The sequence below is a fragment of the Grampus griseus genome (assembly GCF_964374135.1).
Source record: "Grampus griseus genome assembly, chromosome: 6".
Lineage (NCBI taxonomy): Eukaryota > Metazoa > Chordata > Mammalia > Artiodactyla > Delphinidae > Grampus > Grampus griseus.
In genome coordinates, this window is record NC_139000.1 from 11,867,758 (window position 1) to 11,889,133 (window position 21,376).

Consider the following 21,376-nt stretch of genomic DNA (forward strand, 5'->3'; position numbering starts at 1 on the left):
GCTTAGAGGAAATGAATTTGGCTGTCTAAACGTGGGTTTAGTATCTTGTGACAGCTTCTCGAATGTGGATGTTTGTCACTAATCACACATTTGAGTTCTTAATTTTGCTGCTCTGGGCCATCTAATCCAACTTTGAAATGTTAAGGCAAGTCAAATAGTTGTACTTAGATAGTATTTTTTGCTGCTTTTTGAAAAAAAGCTGTGTAAAACTTGAAGTGTATTTCAGTGTTTTTCATATTTGTAGTTTTAATAATTTTGGTTTAGAAAAGAAATAATTAGAAAACTCCAAGGTAACACTGGCAGAGTTCTCATCAGTGGGGTAAAGTTTCTATTAATGGTTATCTTGTTGGATGAGTTTATTCAGTTGTAAAAAAATAAAATTGCCATGCTCAGTGTATTCTTAGTATATCTCAGATTGATGACCTAAGAGAGCCCTAATTTTCCTTAAGAATTGATTAGTGATTAAAATCCCTTCTATAGCGAAAAATTGTTATTGCTCGTGGTCCCAGATTGCCACTCTTTGTCCCCTGCCAAAGGAAAAAGTGCTATGTACCTATTTTGTGCCCTGTGGTGTTATATACATGCTTAATAAGATCCCAGATTGGATGTAGCAGTGGTCATTGATTTGTTTACTGAACGAATGCCTTTGTGCTCCTGTTGGACTTGTGTGCAGAATGGCTCTGTTGACTGTTTACTTAAGTAATCATAGTGCACATAATTTAAAAAGAAAGCAACAAAGCCAAAACCTGAAATCTTCTGGGAGTCTTATTAGTTCACTCAAATGCTACTCTTCTTTTTATTTTTATCGTTTGGTAATTTGACAGGAACCCCTTGGTCAAACTGTATCTGTCTCTCTTTATCCCATTTTCCCATTAGAAAAGGTTGCGATGAAAGATCCTCCGGACTTATTGGACAGGCAGAAATGCCTGAACGCCTTGGCGTCTCTTCGACATGCCAAATGGTTTCAGGTTGGCTCTTTGTTATTATCTTACTGTTATTGTAGCCTTGTGCAGGTTTCATTTGGAACACCTGCCTCTTAATGGTTTCTGTGTAATATATAAAACAGGGGTGCTCTCTGCCTCTTAGGGTTATTGTAGGAGCAAATGCTTTAATTTAGGTAAAGTGCCCAGTATAGCTTCTCCTGTAGTTAGTGATATTTAATTATCACATGAGCCTTTTTGGCTTAGTACTCTGAATTTCAGATGATAGCTTATAAAATCCAAACATGGGGTGAGAAAAGCTAAAAGTTCAGACAGAGTTGCCTGGAAATGGGGTTGCCATGAGGCTATAAAAGTGACTTTAATAATATGCTTCCTTTACTTTAAAACCTGCCTTTCTAAACCATAATTTTACTACTCTTAAGAACTTGATTTTTTTGTTTACTTGACAATTTATGAATGACTAACTAATTAGTATTCATTTTAAAGAACCTATCCGTGATCAGTGTCCTTAAAATTAAGGGTGGATTTCAACAGGGATATTGGAACCATTTCGTTTGTTTTAGGCAAGGGCAAATGGATTAAAATCATGCGTAATTGTCCTCCGAATTCTGCGTGATTTGTGCAACAGAGTCCCCACATGGGCACCATTAAAAGGATGGGTAAGTACTTAAATATGATTAAAAGCACATTCTGAAGCTATAGTTAGAGGAAATCCTCTAGAAATTATATGTTACTGTAAAATGGCTATATTCTGAGTTAGCTAAGGTGTGCATTATCTATTTTTGTTCTGGAAAAAAATTATGGATCTTTTTATATGAATTCTTTTTTATGAATATAACTTTTCTACTTCATCATATTCATACTATACAGACTGAGCTATTTTTTCTGACAAACAGTTTCTATACCTGTTAAAAGTAAGTGTCTTCCTGCACTTCACTCTGCACTGATGGTTGATTATTCTTCACCTACTGCCCAGGAAAGCCTGCGTGACTGGCACGTTTCTCTTTCAGTGCTACTTCCGTTTAAAGTAAAAATTACCTGGTAAACCAGTGTAAGGCTCCCTTACCCTCTTTTTCTTTCTCTTTGAGTATAGACACTTAAAAATAAGTTCATATTAGTAATTGAAGTCAGGTGAATAGTACACTTAACTGTAGTTTATAATGTATATTGCCAAACTTACTTAATTTGGAAATTATTTTGCTTGAACCAATTAAGACCCAATAAAGAACATTATAAAACAAATAAAGCTATAAAAGGGTCATTTTAAATTAATTTAGCAATTATTAGATATTGGCATCGTGAGTTTTTAGTTTATTAAATATGGAGATTTGGTCCTTCTTTAATTCCAGTTGTAATAGTTGGGGCAGGATGTCTGAAATGAAGTCTTACTGTGGTTTGAGTGCTTCCTAGGTTAAGTGGGAGATATAGGTGGGCTGGGTTTGAACACTGATTATTTATTGGCTATTACTAACCTATATGAAGGCTTGTTAAAACTTTGTTAAGTCAATTAGATGACTGCAGTTTCTTAAGTAATCCTTTCAGGGTAAATAAAAATAAAGTTTTGGTGACAAAATGTCTTCTGAATATATTATCTCAAAAATGGTTGATTTAAACACTCTGGCTGGGGTAAAAGTTGATAATCAAGTGGGAAAAGTTAATTGGGCCCTAAATGTTAAATGGACTTTAACCTTTTTGGCCTCCATTGTAGATAGAAATGTCAGCTCACATTTAACTGGAATCCTTTTAACACTTGGTGCATGTACTAATTTGTAATTTAATATCTTCTAGCCACTAGAGCTTATATGTGAAAAGTCTATAGGTACTTGTAATAGACCTTTGGGCGCTGGGGAGGCCTTGAGACGAGTAATGGAGTGTTTGGCATCTGGAATTCTACTTCCTGGTAAGGGTTTCAAACTGTGGAGGCAGAAGAATCAGAAAAATTTCATTTTAGTTTAGTTTTCTATTATGTGCTAAGTTTGTCCTCTGCCCAGGGAAATGATGTGTAGGAGTTGTTTTTCTTGGAATTTTAGCAACTAGAATGCTTGAATGTTGGAGAAGTGCCATAAAACTCTCTCTCAATAATTGTAATTTATGTTCCATATGTACTAACATAAAAGGTACTAATAAGATATTGTGTCTGCTATGAATTTGCTTCACCTAGAGCTTTGAATTTGAAAATGTTTATGTTGAGTTAAAATGTATGAAGTTCATTCTGTTTGCAATCTGGTGATTAATTTGGAAAAATTAAATTTGGTCTTATTTTCCATATGTAATCCCTTTAAAGATTTGGGATGATTCATCATGCCATTTCTAAATTCTCAGAGTTAAAACCCAATTTCGACCTTAGATATACAAGTGACTTCTAGTAAAATAAGGACATTTATATGCTAACATACTGAAAATGAGTGTCCTTTTTACTCCATTTAAATTGAGGAGATTTTTAACCTCGTTCCTTAGTTGTTTTTTTCTTTTTCTCTCCATTCTTTTCTTTCTATTTTGTGTTAGTTTATTGAATTCTAAACTCAGTTCTGAATGATACTTGAGTTTTTCTTTTGCCTTTGCTAAAGGGGGTCCTGGTCTTCATGATCCTTGCGAGAGGGACCCAACAGATGCTCTGAGCTATATGACCATCCAACAAAAAGAAGATATTACCCACAGTGCACAGGTATGAGATGGGCCATATCACTGTGGTCTATTAGAGGGATATCATGTAATTTATTTAAACACTTTATTCTTGCCTGCTGTTAGGGACTTTTGTCATCATAATAATAGTATTTGATGAATGTGTTTTTAGCTAGATGTTCTAAGGGCTTTATGAATGAAACATTTGAAATTTGAATAAATACAATCTTTTGTTCTTTAGCATGCACTCAGACTATCAGCCTTTGGCCAGATTTATAAAGTGCTGGAAATGGACCCCCTTCCATCTAGTAAGCCTTTTCAGAAATATTCCTGGTCAGTTACTGATAAAGAAGGTGAGTGTGCAAGTTTTTTATTGGGGTTGGATGTGTGCAGTGATGGAGATGGCCATGGGATGCGTCTCTTGTTAGAGCTGAGAGAACTTAATTTTTAACCCAAGTCATATAAGAACGTTTATTGGTTTTCTTCCATCCCATTAGTGACATCAGCTTGCTGTCATTTATTCTTATTAGTGACGAACTCATTTGGCTATGTTGATCAGATTCCATTACTGCATAGACTTAGGGACAACACTTTGAGAACCGCTGGTCTGAGGCGAAGAGAAAAGTCACAAGCGAGGAGGAGACGTTGTCACGGTCACTCATCAGTTTGATGATCTTGTCATACTTGGAAGTGTTAATGTAACCAAGAAAGAGAAAACAAAAACATAGAGGAGGAGAAAAGTGTATTGGAAAATTCAGGACTGTCTTCCATTTGTACTAGTCTGTGTGAACTCAGATTAGAGTTTCAGCAGAAAGAGCACAGGCGTTAGTGTCAGTGTGACCTGGTTCCAGTCATAGCGCCCCTGCTTACTAGCTTTAGCTCTTGAGCGATTAGTTCATCACTTTATGTACTGATATTATTCCAACCTTATTGGCTGTTGTCAGATTAAAATGCTCAATTCAGTGCCTGGAAACAGTAGATACTCAAATGCAAATCCACTTACTCTTCTCATTATGCCACAAAAAACATTCCTCCCTCCCTCCCTCCCTCCCTCCCTTCCTTCCTTCATCTCTATTTATACTAGAAGGTGGGATGTTTAACACCATATTTTCACCTGGGACAACCCACCTACCACAAATGATATTATTATTCTAACAATTTTGATATGACAAAAATAGTGGAATGGCCCAATCTATTTATTTAAACACTGGAATTCCAGTGGGTCTAAAGACTTTTCAGGGAGTCCACCAGATCAAAATTATTTCATAGTAATACTAAGGCTTTGTTTTTTCACCCTTTCCACTCTGTCTTTCATGAGTGTACAGTTGTCTAGAAGCTGTATATGACCTGTGATGGCATCGTCACTCTGATGGCTAATGAAATTTTTTGTATATTGCATTAAAATTTTTTTGTTTTAACTTCTAATATGCTAAATATTGATAGATATTACCCACAAAACAAAGTTTTTTGGGTGCTCAATAATTTTTTAAGAGGGTAAAGTGGTCTTGAGACTGAAAAGTTTGAGAATCACTGCCTGACACTGTAAACTCCTCAAGGGTAAGGAATCCTCCAGACCTCACCACATAACTATTACAAAACCAATGCTCAAGAAATGTTGTGGAATGAAAGCTGTTTTCTTCCAGAGGGTGCTCACACAGCAGCAAAGAATTTTTGAAAGAGATTCACATAACCATGTCTCTGGATTGAATGACTGAATAAATATATAATAAATGATTGAATAAATATGTCTCAAATATATGTGTAGATTCTTATGGTTAATAATGAAAATTTTTATTTCAGTCACTGAATTCATAGCAGTTCTTTGGGTTTTGTATTTTTTCTTTCTCTAGATAGTAAAAGTATATCTATTGTTAACGTGACAGTTTTTTATGGTTTTTTTTTTTGTTTGTTTTGTTTTGTTTTTAACATCAACAGTCTTTCTCAAGAGTTTGGGAACTGCTGGTCTGTCAATTTATAGCTTAAAATAGAACCAGACAGTTGGTGTTTCCATTTGAGCCCTGTCAGTTACTAGCTACATGACTTGGGCAGGTCACCTACACATTCTGTGCCTTAGCTATCAGATGAGGGAGCCAAGGTCATTGCCTCCAGACACTTGCTGCAGTCTTCCTCATACTTTCATGTTTTTACCACCTAGCCTCCTGACATTTGCTTTTAAACTTTATTCTTAGAATTCTTGGTGATTTCAATATGCATTTAGATGATTTTTTTTTTTTTCAGAATTTTGACTTCTTAATTCCTTGACTTCTTCTCCCACAAATACCTTGTTTTCTACCTTACCTCAGGTGCCCATTCTGTGGACATATCCTAGACCTTGTCTTCTATAACTGTACCTGTGCCATCTCCCTAATTCATTCTCAAGAATCCCACTTTGTAAACCGCCTCTCATCATCATACTGTCAGGAGCAGTCCTCCTGCCCCAATTCTCGAACCTCACCATTGATTCTGTTAACTTTTCTTAGTCCCTCTCCTTCCTCATGTACTCACTTCTGTCCCTTCTCTGCTTATATTCACGTGGTCTGTCATTAATAATCACGCCCTAGCATATACCTTCACTTTGTTGATCCTGTCTTCCTGACAACTCTGGTTGAAATCCAACTGTGTGCCTACACCAGGTTGTTGGACATCGTTGGAGAAAAAAATACATAGTCATCTTAACTGTTTTCCCTTTAAGTTTCAGACATTAACCTTAAGTAGACTGTTTGTGTTGGCTGGAAATCATCCTGTAAAGTCTAGAGTTCCCCAGTTTTCCTAGACAGCTGTTGCAAATCTTCTGTCATTTCACACTTCCCTCCCCAGGCCTCCCTCTCGTCTGATGACCTTATTTGCTCTAAGTACTCATGCGCTTTGCTTTCCCTCCCTTGACCGAATAAAGACCAGCCTTTCTGCTTGTCCACTATATCACATTCCCTTTTGTCTACAAATGGACATTATTCTAGCAGTTCTTTCTTTCCTCACCAGCGTCATTTCCTCCTTTTCTGCTTTTCTACTGGATCATTCTCATCAGCATAAAAACCTGCTATAATGCCTCCCATTTGAAAGACAAAGCTTAACTCCCCCTTGATTCTGCAGCTTCCTCCCATTTCTCTGCTCCCCTTTATAGCAGTACCTTCAGAAAGAGTGGCCTATTGTTTCTTTCTCCTTTTCCACACTTTCTTTAAAACTTATTCTAGGGGCTTCCCTGGTGGCGCAGTGGTTAAGAATCCGCCTGCCAGTGCAGGGGACACGGGTTTGAGCCCTGGTCCGGGAAGATCCCACATGCTGTGGAGCAACTACGCCTGTGCGCCACAACTACTGAGCCTGTGCTCTAGAGCCCACGAACCACAACTGTTGAGCCCACATGCTGCAACTACTGAAGCCCTTGCTCCTAGATCCTGTGCTCCGCAACAAGAGAAGCCACCACAATGAGAAGCCCGCGCACCGCAACGGAGAGTGGCCCCCACTCACCACAACTAGAGAAAGCCTGCGCACGGCAATGAAGACCCAACACAGCCAAAAATAAATTAATAAGTTAAAAAAAAAACACAACTTATTCTAATCAGCCTTTCTTCCTTGTCACTCTACCTAAGTCTGTCCTGTGACCTTCACGTTATTGCGTTCAGTGGTTAGCTTTCAGTACTCATCTTAGGCAGCTTTTCAGCAACACTGGACACAGATGAACACTTATTTCTGGTATATTTAGTTATGAGATATGGCACGTATATATAAAAGTATAAAATATTTATCATTTAAAAAGTAATTATTTTGGGCTTCCCTGGTGGCACAGTGGTTAAGAATCCACCTGCCAATGCAGGGAACATTGGTTCGAGCCCTGGTCCGGGAAGATCCCACATGCCACGGAACAACTAAGCCCGTGCGCCACAACTGCTGAGCCTGTGCTTTACAGCCCGCAAGCCGCAACTACTGAAGCCTGCATGCCTAGAGCCTGTGCTCCACAACAAGAGAAGCCACCGCAATGAGAAGCCCGCGCACCTCAGCGAAGAGCAGCCCCTGCTCACCACAGCTAGAGAAAGCCCACGCACAGCAGCAAAGACCCAACACAGCCAGAAATAAATAAATAAATTTAAAAACAAGTAATTATTTAACAATTCCATATAATCACCATCCTAGTTAAGAAACAGAACATTGTCACCTTCTCAGAAGCCATTTATTTATCCTGTACATCACCTCCGTGCCCCATGAACTGCGATTCCTGATTTTTTGATAATTGTTTCCTTGATTTTCTTTAAAGCTTTTCCACCTTTGTGTGCTTTTTAAACAATTAATTGGATATTGCCTAGAACTTTTTAGAAATGGAATCATATTGAGTTTAATCTTTTGTGACTGACGTCTGTCTGTCCAGGATTGTTTGGGATATATTCATGTTATTGCATATAGCTATAGTGCATTTTTATACCTATATAGTATCCATTATGAATATACTACAACTTATCCATTGTGCTTTTGAAGGACATTAGGATTCTTCTTATTTTTTGGCAGCCACCCACATTGTTGCTGGGAGCCTTCTTATTCATGCCTCCTGGAGTATAGATCCAGGAGTTACTGTGGACCAGTATATGACCTAGGAAGTGGTATATATAGCAATTTATGTTGCCACCAGCAGTGTATGAAAGTTCCTGTTGTTCTGTATCCTCAACAACATTTGGTACTGTCAGACACTTTTTATTTCTTTTTTTTTTTTGCGGTACGTGGGCCTCTCACTGCTGTGGCCTCTCCCGTTGCGGAGCACAGGCTCCGGACGCGCAGGCTCAGAGGCCATGGCTCACGGGCCCAGCCGCCCCGCGGCATGTGGGATCTTCCCGGACCAGGGCACGAACCCGTGTCCCCTGCATTGGCAGGCAGATTCTTAACCAATCTGCCACCAGGGAAGTCCGTCAGACACTTTTTCTGGCGTGAAATACTACTTTTTTTTGACTTCTAGGTCATTACTTTATCTTGGGTCTGCTATCCCACTGCCCTTTCCTCAGCTGTCTTTGTTTTTCCTCATCTTCCTGATTTCTGAATATTAGTATCCCAGGGTACAGGCCTCAGACCATTTCTCTTTATTTACACCCATTTAGACTCTTTAGGAGATCTTATCTAGTCTCTCATCTTGAAGTACCTTCTGTTCAGTGAAGATTCCCAAATGTATGTCTTCACTCTAGACTCCCAGCCCTTGACCTCAGCCCCAGCTATGCAAGTGTCTCCTCACTGTCTCCACACGGATGTCTAACAGACATCTCAAGCTTAAGATGTCCTGTCCTTACTCTGCTTCTCATCTGTTCTTTCCATAGTTATCACCATCCCAGTCTTTGGAAACTCTATGCATCTCTGTGCTCAGGCCAAAAACCTTCACCCTTGAATCTTCTCTTTCTTTCACCCATATCCAAACCATCAGGAAATCCTAGCTGTTTTACTTTCAAAGTGTGTCCAGTATTCAGCTGTTTAATTTCTTCACTGCTACCATCCTGGCCTAAACTGCTGTCATCTCTTACCCTTGTTATTGCAGCATCTTCCCTATCTGGTCTTCCTTGCCCCTCTTGTCTGTTCTCAACAAAGCAGCAGTCTCTTTTTGTTCCCCTTAACATTTTATCTATAATTACAGATTCATAGGAAGTTGCAAAGATAGTACAGAGAGGTCCTGTGGACCCTTCACCTGGTTTCTTCCAATGGTTACATCTTATGCAACTTATAGGAGAACATGGAAACCAAGAAATTGACATTTATACAATGTGTGTATAGGTTTTATGCCATTTTATCACATTGTAGGTTTGTGTAACCACCATAGCAATCAAGACACAGAACTATTTCATCACCTCAAAGATCTCGTTTATGCTGCCCCTTTATAGTAACACCATTCCACTTCCCACAGTCATCCCCAAGCCTTGGAAACCACTAACTTTTCTCCATCTCTATAATTTTGTTATTTCAAGGATTTTATGTCAATGAAGTTATCATTATCTGATCTTTTGAGATTCTCGTCCCCCACTCAGCATAATGCCCTTGTGGCCCATCCAAGTTGTTTGGCATGTGTCAATAGTTTTGTTTCTTTTTGCTGTTAAGTAGGATTCCGTGGCATGAATGAGTCAGAGTTTGGTTTAACCATGCACCTATTGTAGGACATTCTGTTTGTCTCCAGTTTTGGGCTATTACAAATAAAGGTGCTGTGAACAATCTTGTGTAGGTTTTTGTGAGCAATTCACAAAAACGTAGATTTTTGTGTGTTAGATTGGCCAGCAGTTTTCCTTTGTTGTAATGTTTCATCAAGTTTTGGTTCTGAGGTTATGTGGGTCTTATGAGTTGGGAAGTGTCCGTCCTTCTTTTCCTGTTCCTTGGAAGAGTGTGTGTAAGATTGATGTTATTTCTTCCTTAAATGTTTGGAAGAATTTATCAGTGAAGCCATTTGGGCATGAGGTTTTCTTTAAGGAAAGGTTTTAAATTATGGATCTGATTTCCTTAATAGGCATCGAACTATCATCTTCTTATGAGAGTTTTGGTAAATTGTGTTTTTCTAAGAATTTGTCCATTTAATCTAAATTTAAAAATAAAGTAGTTTATAAGATCCTTTTATCTTTTTATTGTCTGCAGTATTGATGTCCTGTCTTATACGTTTTGTACCTCCTTTTTTTCTGATCGCTCTCACTAGAGGTTTATCAGTTTTTTTAGTCTTTAAAAAGAAATAAACTTTTGACTTTGTTGATCATCTCCTGGTATATGCTTGTATTTTATGTCATTGATTTCTGCTCTTATCCTTTGTTTTTCCTCACTACCTTCTTTAGGTTTAATTTGCTGTTCTTCTTTAAATGTTTTGAAATAGATGAATACATTGTTGGCGTTTTTTTAAGCCTCTTACGTTATCATATATACTATTAAGACTAAGTTCTCCTTTATGCCCAGATTTATGTGCTTTGTACTCTTTTTACATTAGCATTTTCATTATCAGTTAGTTAAAACTATTTTTTAATTTTCCTGTTATCAGTTCTTTGACATGTAAGCCATTTCGATGTCATTGCTTAATTTCCAGACAAATGAGGATTTTTTAGTTATCCCTATTTTTTTAATTTTTTAAATAATTTTTTAATCTTTGGCTGCGTTGGGTCTTTGTTGCTGCACGCGGGCTTTCTAGTTGTGGTGAGCAGGGGCTACTCTTTGTCGCGGTGCACGGACTAATTATGGCGATGGCTTCTCGTTGTGGAGCAAGGGCTCTAGGTGCACAGGCTTCAGTAGTTGTGGCACTCAGGCTCAGTAGTTGTGGCTTGTGGGCTCTAGAGCGCAGCCTCAGTAGTTGTGGCTCACAGGCTTCGTTGCTCCATGGCATGTGGGAATCTTCCCGGACCAGGGCTCGAACCCGTGTCCCCTGCATTGGCAGGCAGATTCTTAACCACTGTGCCACCAGGGAAGTCCGTTATCTCCTTATATTTGAGCTTATTTATTCTACTGTGATCTGAGAACATGCTTTGTGTGATTTTTTTCCTTTGGTAGTTCTTGAAACTTCATTTATGGCTCAGCACATGGTCAGTTTTTATAAATGATTCATACTTTGAAAAGTATGTATATTCTGTAGTTGGTAGAGCCAGAATATTCTTTACATGTCAGGTTGCATTTGTTCATTGTGTTGTTCAAATCTTATATACCTGTATACACACACATACACACATACATACATACATACATACATACATACATACATACATACATATTTTTTTAACTTGTTCTCTTAATTACTGAGAGAGGTATGCCAGTTCCCCTCTATTGTGGATCGTCTGTTTCCCCTTGCAGGTCTGTCAGTTTTTAATTTCTACAATTTTGGCTCTTTTATAGTTTCAGATTTTCTGCCACAAATTCTTCTTGATTTTTTATTTTCATTTTGAGCATCCTGATCATTCTTTTTAATAAAGTTTGTTTCTGAAAGAATGCTTCATCGTCTGGGTCTCTTTGGGATCTGTTTCTGTTTTCTGCTGCTTCTCGTGATTTTTGATCACAGTATCTTGTCTTCTCATGTACCTGTGTTTTGTTTTTGTTTTGAGTGATGGAGACTTAAATTTAAAAATTTTGGAGGGAATTAAAGCTTAGAGTAATGATATAGTGCTCCAGGGAGGATTTGTATTTGTTTCTGGGAGATGACTAGTGGAATTGGCAATCTGGATCATATTAATGCAATCAGGGATCAAGGTGATTTGAAGGTGGGCTTCAGTCCTTCTGAGATCCAGACTATTTCTACTTCATTTACTTCTAGCATGTGGCATTGCAGAGGCCCAACCCACAGCGTGGGGAATTCACCAAGCCTTCCCCTTTTGGAGGTCCGTAAAGTCCAGTTTTTGACCCCTGAGACCTGGGGTGCCTGAGGTGCTCTGTTCAGTTCTTAGTGGCTTCTTCTGGATGTGCAAGATACCCCCAGGGGAAGTGTGGCCCCCAGAGCAGGGTTTCCTTTGTCTCTCGGATCTTGACTCTATAATTCTTTGTTGCCCAGGAACAGACATTTGGTCCATCTTTTCTGGTTGCTCTCATCTATTTCAGTTGACTTACTTTCTCGTACTAGAAGTGGAACTTGTGTATTTTGCAGAAGCTCCTCTGGTGACTTAGTGGCAGCTAAGGTTGAGAGCTCCTGCTGCTGCTCATCTTCTGCTCCTGTCCCGTCCTCGTCATGCCACTCGAACCACTCAGGCCTGTATGCTGTTTCTTAGCATGTTCCTGCCTTAAGACCTTTGTACTTGATGTTCTCTCTTCCTGGGGCTCTTTCCCCACATAGCTGAATAGCTTACTCTTTTACTTTCGTTAGATCTTCATCAGAAAGCTACCTTATCTATAAGTGATACCTTTCTGACGGGCATCACATGTAAAAAAAAATAGCAACACATCCTCCTCCGTAAGCCTCTTATTTTTCTCCATTGTGCTCGGGACCATATGACATGTTGGGCTTAGTCTCCACCACCAGATGCAAACTCTTTAAGAACAGGGACGTTGTTTTGTTCTCTGTTAGATGTCCAGCACCTAAAATTGTCCTGAACATAGAAAAACTATTAATATTTGTTGCTGGATGAATACATGAATAAAATTGTAATGAGGATGATGAAAGTACAGGCTTCATAGGGTGCTTGTGAGGCTTAAATAAATTAATTCATATAAGGTATTAAGAACAGTGCCAGGCATATGGTAAGCCTTCACCTATTGTTTTTAAAAATTGTTGCCTCTGAAATGGTCACTTCTTATTTCTAGATACTGTAGATGTTGAAAACAACTTGCTTTTTGTAACACAAGCCCATCCCCCCCCCACCCCGCCGCTCCCCCCCATTACTATTATGATTAGCTCCAGATTTTACAGCCCTTGTCCAAGGGCAGGGATGGTAGAATGAAGCTTAATCCATGCAGCACTGTTCACGTAGCTGGAGGATTTAGAGAATAGATCCATACGTCTAAGCCAGCTGGTGAATTCCAGGCAATCAGGGAGCAGCTTTTAATGTAACTTAATGAGTGGGAGAGTGATTGAATAGATGTTGTTCCTTTTTAACTTTATCTCTTAAAGACTGCATTCTGGGAGACTGGCAAACTCACAGTTTTATGTAATGCAAATGAAATACAATACTAAGCACATATAAGCAGATATTGCCATCTGTTGAAGAGAGCACATCAAGATTGATTGACCTGAGTGGTAAGTATTGACTCAAGCAAATGCTGAAGTCAGTGTTTACCCCAAGGGACAATAAATCTTGATGATCAGAGAATATGTAGTTAATCTCAGTGTTATTACAAGGTTTCACTAAGAAGTATCTGGAAATCTTATGGCATGAATCTTTTGAGCATAACTTTCCTTTAGGAAAAACCCAACAACCAACTTTTACGTTGAAAACACAGAGTTCTTTAAAGTAGTACTTGGACAGGTTGATGAGCTTTTCTCTGATTGTTTTTATCTTGGACAGCAAAGCTCCTGCCTTATGTCTTGACGGCATTATTAACTAGCTGCTTTATCTAAGAAATTGAGTAATATTAGTTCAGTTAGTTTTTGTTCCATACCCATTATGTTGTTTCTGAGTCTTACGTTAGATAGTTTATAAGATACAGACAAGGAGAAAATATCTTTGACCTTCATGGAACACTAAGGAAACACAAGGTCTCTGTATATGAAATAGGCAATGACACAAGACTACGTATGACACTTTATATTTCTGATACCATAGAAACTCTTCTAAAAAGTTGAGATGAGAGGGAAACTGAAGAAAACTTCATGGGGAAGATGAACTGTAAATAAAATCTTGAATAGAAATTTGAACAGGCAGACAGAAGAATATGTCATAGTATGAGAAATAATCAGATTTCCATAAGCAGAATATTTAACATGTGGACTTTAAAAATTAATAGTATAATAAATGTGAACTTATAGAAATATTTGAAGAGACATAAGTGAAAATAAATCTTACTGCCACAGATAACCACCTTTAACATTTTGATACATCTCTTTCCAGACTTTTTTCTATTTATGCATATACAGATGTGAATATTATGCATAGATATTTGTATGTGTATATGTGAATAAATGGGAAAATAAATATTTATAAAAAGGGATAATATTGTTTCATAAAGATTCACTTAAAACTTTTTGCTGTTACAAGATTATAAATATTTAATTTATCAGTGAAAGGGTCTTATGGTCCTTGTGATTCCTAAGATTTTTCCTTCCTGAACATATTAGGTACATTTGGTAGAGTAAGTAGAATCATTGTTTTGACTGATAATGAATCTCTTATAATTGTTTAGGTGCTGGGTCTTCAGCTCTGAAGAGGCCATTTGAAGATGGATTAGGGGATGATAAAGATCCCAATAAGAAGATGAAACGAAACTTAAGGAAAAGTGTGTAAAATCTTTATTCTTATAGATGTTAACTAGAAAGGATTTATGTCTCAGGAAAATAAAAATTAAAAAGTGATTGATTTGATTGATTTGAATTGGAGTTTTAAGAAACTGATTGAATAACTTTTGTTTCCAAGCATCATTTGCTTAAAATATACTGACAAACTAAAACTAATGTATAGCTATGGTAATGCATATTACTTTTACAATGATGTTACCATAATTATTTAAGCAGTAGTTTTAGAATTACTTACGAAGTGAAGTTAATTTATATGTGCGTTTTGAAATTTCTTTTTTAAAATCTGAATTTATAGTGGTCACTAGGAACCTACAGAAACATAGATGAAAGCAAAATGGTTTAACTTCTGATCTTATTCCTCTTTCTCTTACAGTTCTGGATAGCAAAGCAATAGACCTTATGAATGCACTAATGAGGCTAAATCAGATCAGGCCTGGGCTTCAATATAAGCTCTTATCTCAGTCTGGCCCTGTCCATGCCCCAGTCTTCACAATGTCTGTAGATGTGGATGGTACAACATATGAAGCCTCAGGACCATCCAAGAAAACAGCAAAACTTCACGTAGCAGTGAAGGTACAGTATTTCTTTTACTCAACAGTGCTTTGTTATTTTATGTTGTAAATAAGGTGCTTGTTTATCTATAGTAAATTAACAGAATTTTTCAAGATTTTAATGACAGGACATACAGTCTTTTGTCACCTCTGGATCACAAAACTCTTCTTTTTTTGGTTATAAAATGTGTTGATCATATAAAATTTGCAAAACACAAAAAAGTAAAAATAAAAACTGTTGGTTGCTTATCTCTGAGGCAGTTCATTAATATTTGTATATAGTATATACTTGCAGTCCTTTTCTGTTTCTTTTTTTTAGGTTGAGCTCACAGTGTATATGTAGTTTTATGCTCTGATTTTTTTTTTTTCATTTCACATGTCATCAGTGTCTTTCTATGTTATTAAAATCTTCATAAATAATTTTAAATGGCTGTATGATTAACATGATATAGATGTACTATTGTTTGTTTAAACATTCCCCTATCATTGGATATTTTGCTGTTTGCAGATTTTTTCTGTCATAAATAAATTTAATGTTTTTTTTTGCATGTGGTGCCTTTTCTGTATTTCAGAATATTTCCATAGAGAATAAGGTCCACGATTGAACCAGTCAATTATGCATATAGGTTTATAGAAAATTCTTAAATATTGGAATCTCTCCATGACTACATTTGACCTCTTGCAGACAAATGCGAAAATGTCAAAGATCAAGTAGATGGAAGATTACTTTTCACTAAAGAAAAGTTCTGTTATGTTACAGTATGACATAAGATGTAATTGGTCTGTTTTCATAGTCATTCCAGTTTGCAAGTATTATTAATGTAGATGCAAACATTATCCTAGATGCTAAGGATACAGCAGTGATCAAAATAAAGTCCTTGTCCTCCTGGAGCTTGCATTCTAGTGAGGATAGAATGGGGAGAAAGACAGCGGGATATACAAATGGGTCAATTATTTGTCAGGTAGTAATAAGCACAATGCAGAAAAATAATAACTAAGCTGTAAAATTATAGAACAATATGTTATGTTGTTTACAAAAGGGGTACTTTTTAAGTATGTTGAAATAGTATGAGTTTAAAATGAGGCAGAGAAAGAAAACTAAGAATGAGGGAAAAAGTGAATTTAGGAATAAGGCTAAAAATACAGTTTAATAACTTAGCTGTAAAGTATGCTGAGAATGAGTCACAAATTTGGATCTAAGTTCTCTAGCATCTGACCCAGAAAGCTTTTGAAATATCAATATCAATTCACTGTCTATGACATAAGAACAGAAGGAGGAGTGTGGCTGCCCAGCAGCACGTACCCTAAAATGATGAAGATTAGTGGCCAGTCTTCCCTTTCCTCCTCTAGTCCTTTTTCCTGACTGTCCCTCACAAAGGACACCTTTAAGGACATAATCAGCCATATTCCATGAAAAGAATCTTAATCATTGTGGGGAAAAGATCGGCTGAAGGGGACAAGGGGTAAAGCCCCTCTGCAGAGGTTCCGGAGCCATCGGCTCTCTACTGTGCGGAAGCCACGAGTATGACTTTCTCCTGAGTGGAGAGCCATGGGGTAGGGTGTGCTGCATGTTTTCACTCTTGGCCCCTTGTCTTTGAGGGTATCAACTTTCTCAGTCTCAACCCCTCTCCAGGAGAAAACAGGCATGGTTACCCTGGATTTTCCAGTCACCTTGTTTCCAAGAATCATTTTGTGATTTTTCAGCTCAGTTGATGTGTTTATTAGGCTTGATTTGTTTGCCAGACATTTGAAGCTCACTTTTCTTTGGTATACCAGTTTTTTTGGCCTTAATATATGTTTTTTAAACTTTTTATTATGAGAATTTTCAAACACGAAGTAAAATAATGCAGTACACATCCATGTGCCCATTATAGAACTTCATCAATTGTCATCATTTTGCTAACCTTGCAGAAACAAGTGTTAATTATAATCAGAGATAAAACAGGATTCAAACTTAATGGAAAAGAGTAAAATATCCTTTTTTACCAACAGTCAAGTGGTGAAGGTGGGCAGAAACATTGCATGGTGCAACATGGTAAAGTAAATAGAGGGTTATGGTCCTTAATAGGAGGATGCATCTTGCATGAAAGGAGGTGGGACATATTTTATAGGCCCCTCTTCATGCTGCAGGAAGAATCATGGCCTTAATAGTGATTCCAAACAAACTGGTTCTATAGGTCCAAAAACTCCATACTTTTTTCTTTTTACTTCTGTAGCATATGTTAGTTAATAATCTTAGAATATGTTCATAGAAAAATAATTTGAAAATTTTTTGTTAGTTGTGCTGTATTGCAAGTACACTTCTAATATCCTTTGAGATTATCCATCAGTTATATAAAATATTTGTAAATGTATTGAAATATGTTGCTACAAAAACAATAAATGAATCTGATATGTGTGGAAAGGGCAGAGAGAAGTGGTGTTAAATAATTCACATTAGACTTTTAACAGTCTGTATTAAATTGGGAAACTGTGTCTTTAGTTTTTTTTGGAGTAAACAAATCAAATTTCCTTGGGACTCTTGGCTTTTGACTTGCAGCCTGTGTTAGCCTGGTGTTAACTCCAGACCGATAACTGTTCCTTCTGAGACGCGATTTCTTAGGGAGAGCATATTTGCAGGACTCAGGCAGTGGAGAAGGTGTTTTCTTTATAAATATTGACAAGGGTATAGGCAAACGATGTTAGTGTATTTAGTGCGAAGTCCTACCTGAGTACTCTTAGAACTTACGATGTTACAGAAGTATTCTTGGCCTTACTCCCAATGAATATAAGGAATTTATTTACGATTTGAAACGTTCAACAGAATGTCAGGTTCTCCATATGAATTGGGTGAATTAATTTCAAATTCTCTAGGTACAGAAGTCTACTTCTGCCCATTTTTTGTTTAGAGTCATATTTTATTTATATTGGCAGAATCCTTTGTACAGAATGCCATTGTTTATAAAGGCTAGACTGTTTGGCTACTCATTTGTGTGGCAGCCAATAACAGTTTTTTGAGACACCTATTGGGTATAGTTGGGATTATAAAGAAATATGCTGTTGCTTTTACACTCCAGCAACTTTAAACATTAGTCAAAAGCTAAAACAAATATAGGGATTTTTAGGCACCTAGTTCTGGTACAGACCTTTAAGTCAGTAACTGACAATGCAATGTCAACCAGTTTGATAGAGGCTTATAAAAATGCTAGTGCACATATTCTTCTGCAAACATCTAAAAAGCAGTTTAACCTGGAAGGAGATATTAAAAGGTGTAACACACACACACACACACACACACACACACACACACACACACACACACACACACACACACACACACACACACACACACACACACACACACACACACACACACACACACACACACTGTTCTGAAAACTGTATTTTAAAAAAGATGAGAAATGCCAGGCATGAGTAGAAATATAAGAAGAGTGAACACTGGGGGAAGCCATAATGTAACCGGGCCTTGAGAGGCAGGGATGGAGATACAAACCTAAACTTGTTCCTGGTTCACTTAGTGGTAGAGAATAAACCTAGAGGCTGAATCTTTTCTTTCAAGTCTCGATTATGGTTTTAAGTGGAGAGCCAAAGGGATGGATAGTAGAAAGCTTGAGATGTAATTTTGTAATTAACAGGCATATTGGGTCCAAGGCAAAGAAAACTCCTTGATTTCCCTTCTGTGCTAATTTCCCCTATTGGATTGAGTCATAGAACTTAGAGGTCAATTAATCAGTCTTCCTGTTTTGCAAATTGGAAAACTGAGGACCAGAGGAGAAATAAAGAGTTAGAACATCAGGTGTTTTCCTTTCTAGCCTCGTGTACTTTTCATAGTGTGCGATTTTACTTTCCCCCTCACCTCACTGGTTGAACTTGGCTATTCTGTTTCTCTACCTCTCATCTCCAAATTAAATGAACCCAGGGTAGCCTCCGGTTTGCATTTCTGTTTTCCGTTATTTAAACCTAAATACTCTGAGGAGGTTTCCCCCATTTTCCACGGTGACACTCTGGTAGGTAAAACTTTTTTAACCGAGGATTTATAGATTTAGCACCATCTTTCTCTTTCTGCAAGGTGTTTCACCGTTTCAAATGTTGTGGGTTTGAAACTGTTGTTCTCAATATTTCATCTGTTCTCTGTGGTGTCTGGTATTTGAATAAAACTGAATCTTAATGTAATTTGTACAGGTACTGCAGGCAATGGGATACCCAACGGGCTTTGATGCAGATATTGAATGTATGAGTTCCGATGAAAAGTCAGATAATGAAGGCAAAAATGAAACAGTGTCTTCAAACTCAAGCAATAATACTGGAAATTCTACAACTGAAACCTCCAGTACCTTAGAGGTATACTTATATATTTTTTTCCTTGGAAAAAAAGTAATGTATGTTCATTGTCAAAAATTTGAGAGGTATGGAGAAGTATAAATGAGACAATCAAAAGCATATACAAGTGTATGTATTCCAGAGGCAGTCATTATTAATATTTTGCTTTATTTATATCCAGCCTTTTTTCTATGTGTATTTTTTATGAAGGCAGTCATATTTTCATATAGTTTTACATCTTGTTTTTTCACTTAACTTTAAAAATCGCTGTAAACATAACTGTATACTGTACAACACATGGATGTATCCTAATTTAACTAGCATTTCTCCTTTGCTGGCCATGGGAGTTGCTTCCAGCATTTCAATCATAATGTATCAGGAATGTCATAATGTATCCAATCATAATGTATCAGGAATGTCAACAATAACTGAAGAGTGAAAAACAAAAAGATCTAGGGACTTCCCTGGCGGTCCAGTGGTTAGGACCCCATGCTTCCACTGCAGGGGGCCCCGGTTCCATCCCTGGTCGGGGAACTAAGATCCCACAAGCTGCTGTGCTATAAACGAATGAATGAATGAATGAATATGTGTATGCATGTATGTTTGCAAACTTAAAAAAAAATCTAATGGGGAAATTTAGAATTATTCGAAATTTGTGCTAAGCTATGGGGGTCAGTGGGGTCATCATTGAGTTGGTCCAGCCCTAAAGAGGGCGTCTGATTTAGTATGTTCCTCAGACTCTTGAGCAAGTGCTGACCTATGACGTATTGTCAGAGATAATAGAACGAGACAAAAATCCAAGTACTGAGTATACACGGCTTATTTGGGAATTCATGGCGCCCTTGCTTATTACATTCTACATAAGAAAAATTGGCTTTAAATAACCGCAGGAGCTTACATTAAATTTAAAAAAATGTCATTTGTAAGAATGAGTATCTATCAAGGACTTAGTGGACTATAATTTTTTCCCCTTTTAGTACCTGCTTACTGCTAGATGCTGCAGAAATTGTGTCCAGAGCCTTAAGATGTTCTCAGGATAGAAGGGCAAAAGATACGCTCATAATTACAATGTAATGTGATAAGCACCGTGATTGCAAAATGAATTTAATAATGTATAATCTCAAAGGAGGATGTGATTATGAAATCTACACACATGTAAAATCAAAGGGAGTAAACTGTGAGCTTGGTTTGAGATGATGAGTAGGATTTTGCTATGTGGGGAAGAGGTGGAAAGAAGGCATTCTGGGCCAAGGAATAGAAGGTATAATATCTGGAGTTGTGAAAGTAAATGTTTGAGAAGTACCAGGTAGGCCTGTGTGGTGGGGACTGATGGGGCTGAGGCCTGTGGAAGCCATGCCTGACTCCTCATGTGATGCTGTGGAGGATAGAAGACATGGCCCTGGCTTTAGAGAGGACCAGTCATTCATAAGTGGTTGTCACAGGCAGGCCAAGATGCTTTGCTGGCAGTGTTGTAAATAGTAAGAGAGAAAGAGCGCATTAATTATGAGGTACAGACTGTTAAGTTCAAAGGGAATTAAGAGAGCAGCGTGGGCTAAACTAATAGCAGTTACGAGAGTATGTGGAGGTTCTGGTTGTGAATCCATCTCTGCTTTGCTTCTGTATAATCTAGTAATGGGGAGGGGAGAAAGCTCTTATTCTTCATTAAAATAGTAATAATTGATTAGAACCGCAAATATTTTTATCTTGACTCATTTTTATAAAGTGATTTCAGATTTGGAAAGCAGGGAGTGATTACCATAGTTTCAGAAGTTACTCATTACCTTTTAAAGATGGACTCCAGAAATTTGCCTTGAAATTAAAAAGATGTAGATTATTAAAAACTCTTCAAGAAGTGGTTTATTGCAAAAGACCCAGGAATGTTTATTAAAATTGTCTTTAAAAATTGTCCAGTGTTTCACTTTTATAGCATCAACCACTTATTAAATCAGTGTAGAGTATGTTAAGAGAATCTTGCTGTCCATTAGGTTTACATACATGAAAATCCTATTATATGTAATAATTCATTTTTGTTCAGCATTTCTTGAGCAATTACTGGGATAGAATTACAGACATGCTCTCTA

The 21,376-nt window shown here is 37.4% G+C and overlaps 1 protein-coding gene across 1 annotated transcript in view; it reads left to right on the forward strand.

Annotated features, from left to right (window-relative positions):
• Positions 1-21,376, forward strand: part of STRBP (spermatid perinuclear RNA binding protein) — a 67,967-nt gene that overhangs the window by 19,717 nt on the left and 26,874 nt on the right. Inside the window, exons 5-12 of the mRNA XM_082655715.1 lie at positions 877-968; positions 1,505-1,600; positions 2,730-2,841; positions 3,509-3,606; positions 3,805-3,916; positions 14,313-14,405; positions 14,798-14,997; positions 19,158-19,316. Coding sequence (XP_082511841.1) covers positions 877-968; positions 1,505-1,600; positions 2,730-2,841; positions 3,509-3,606; positions 3,805-3,916; positions 14,313-14,405; positions 14,798-14,997; positions 19,158-19,316 — 962 coding nt within the window. The remainder of the gene's footprint in view (positions 1-876; positions 969-1,504; positions 1,601-2,729; positions 2,842-3,508; positions 3,607-3,804; positions 3,917-14,312; positions 14,406-14,797; positions 14,998-19,157; positions 19,317-21,376) is intronic.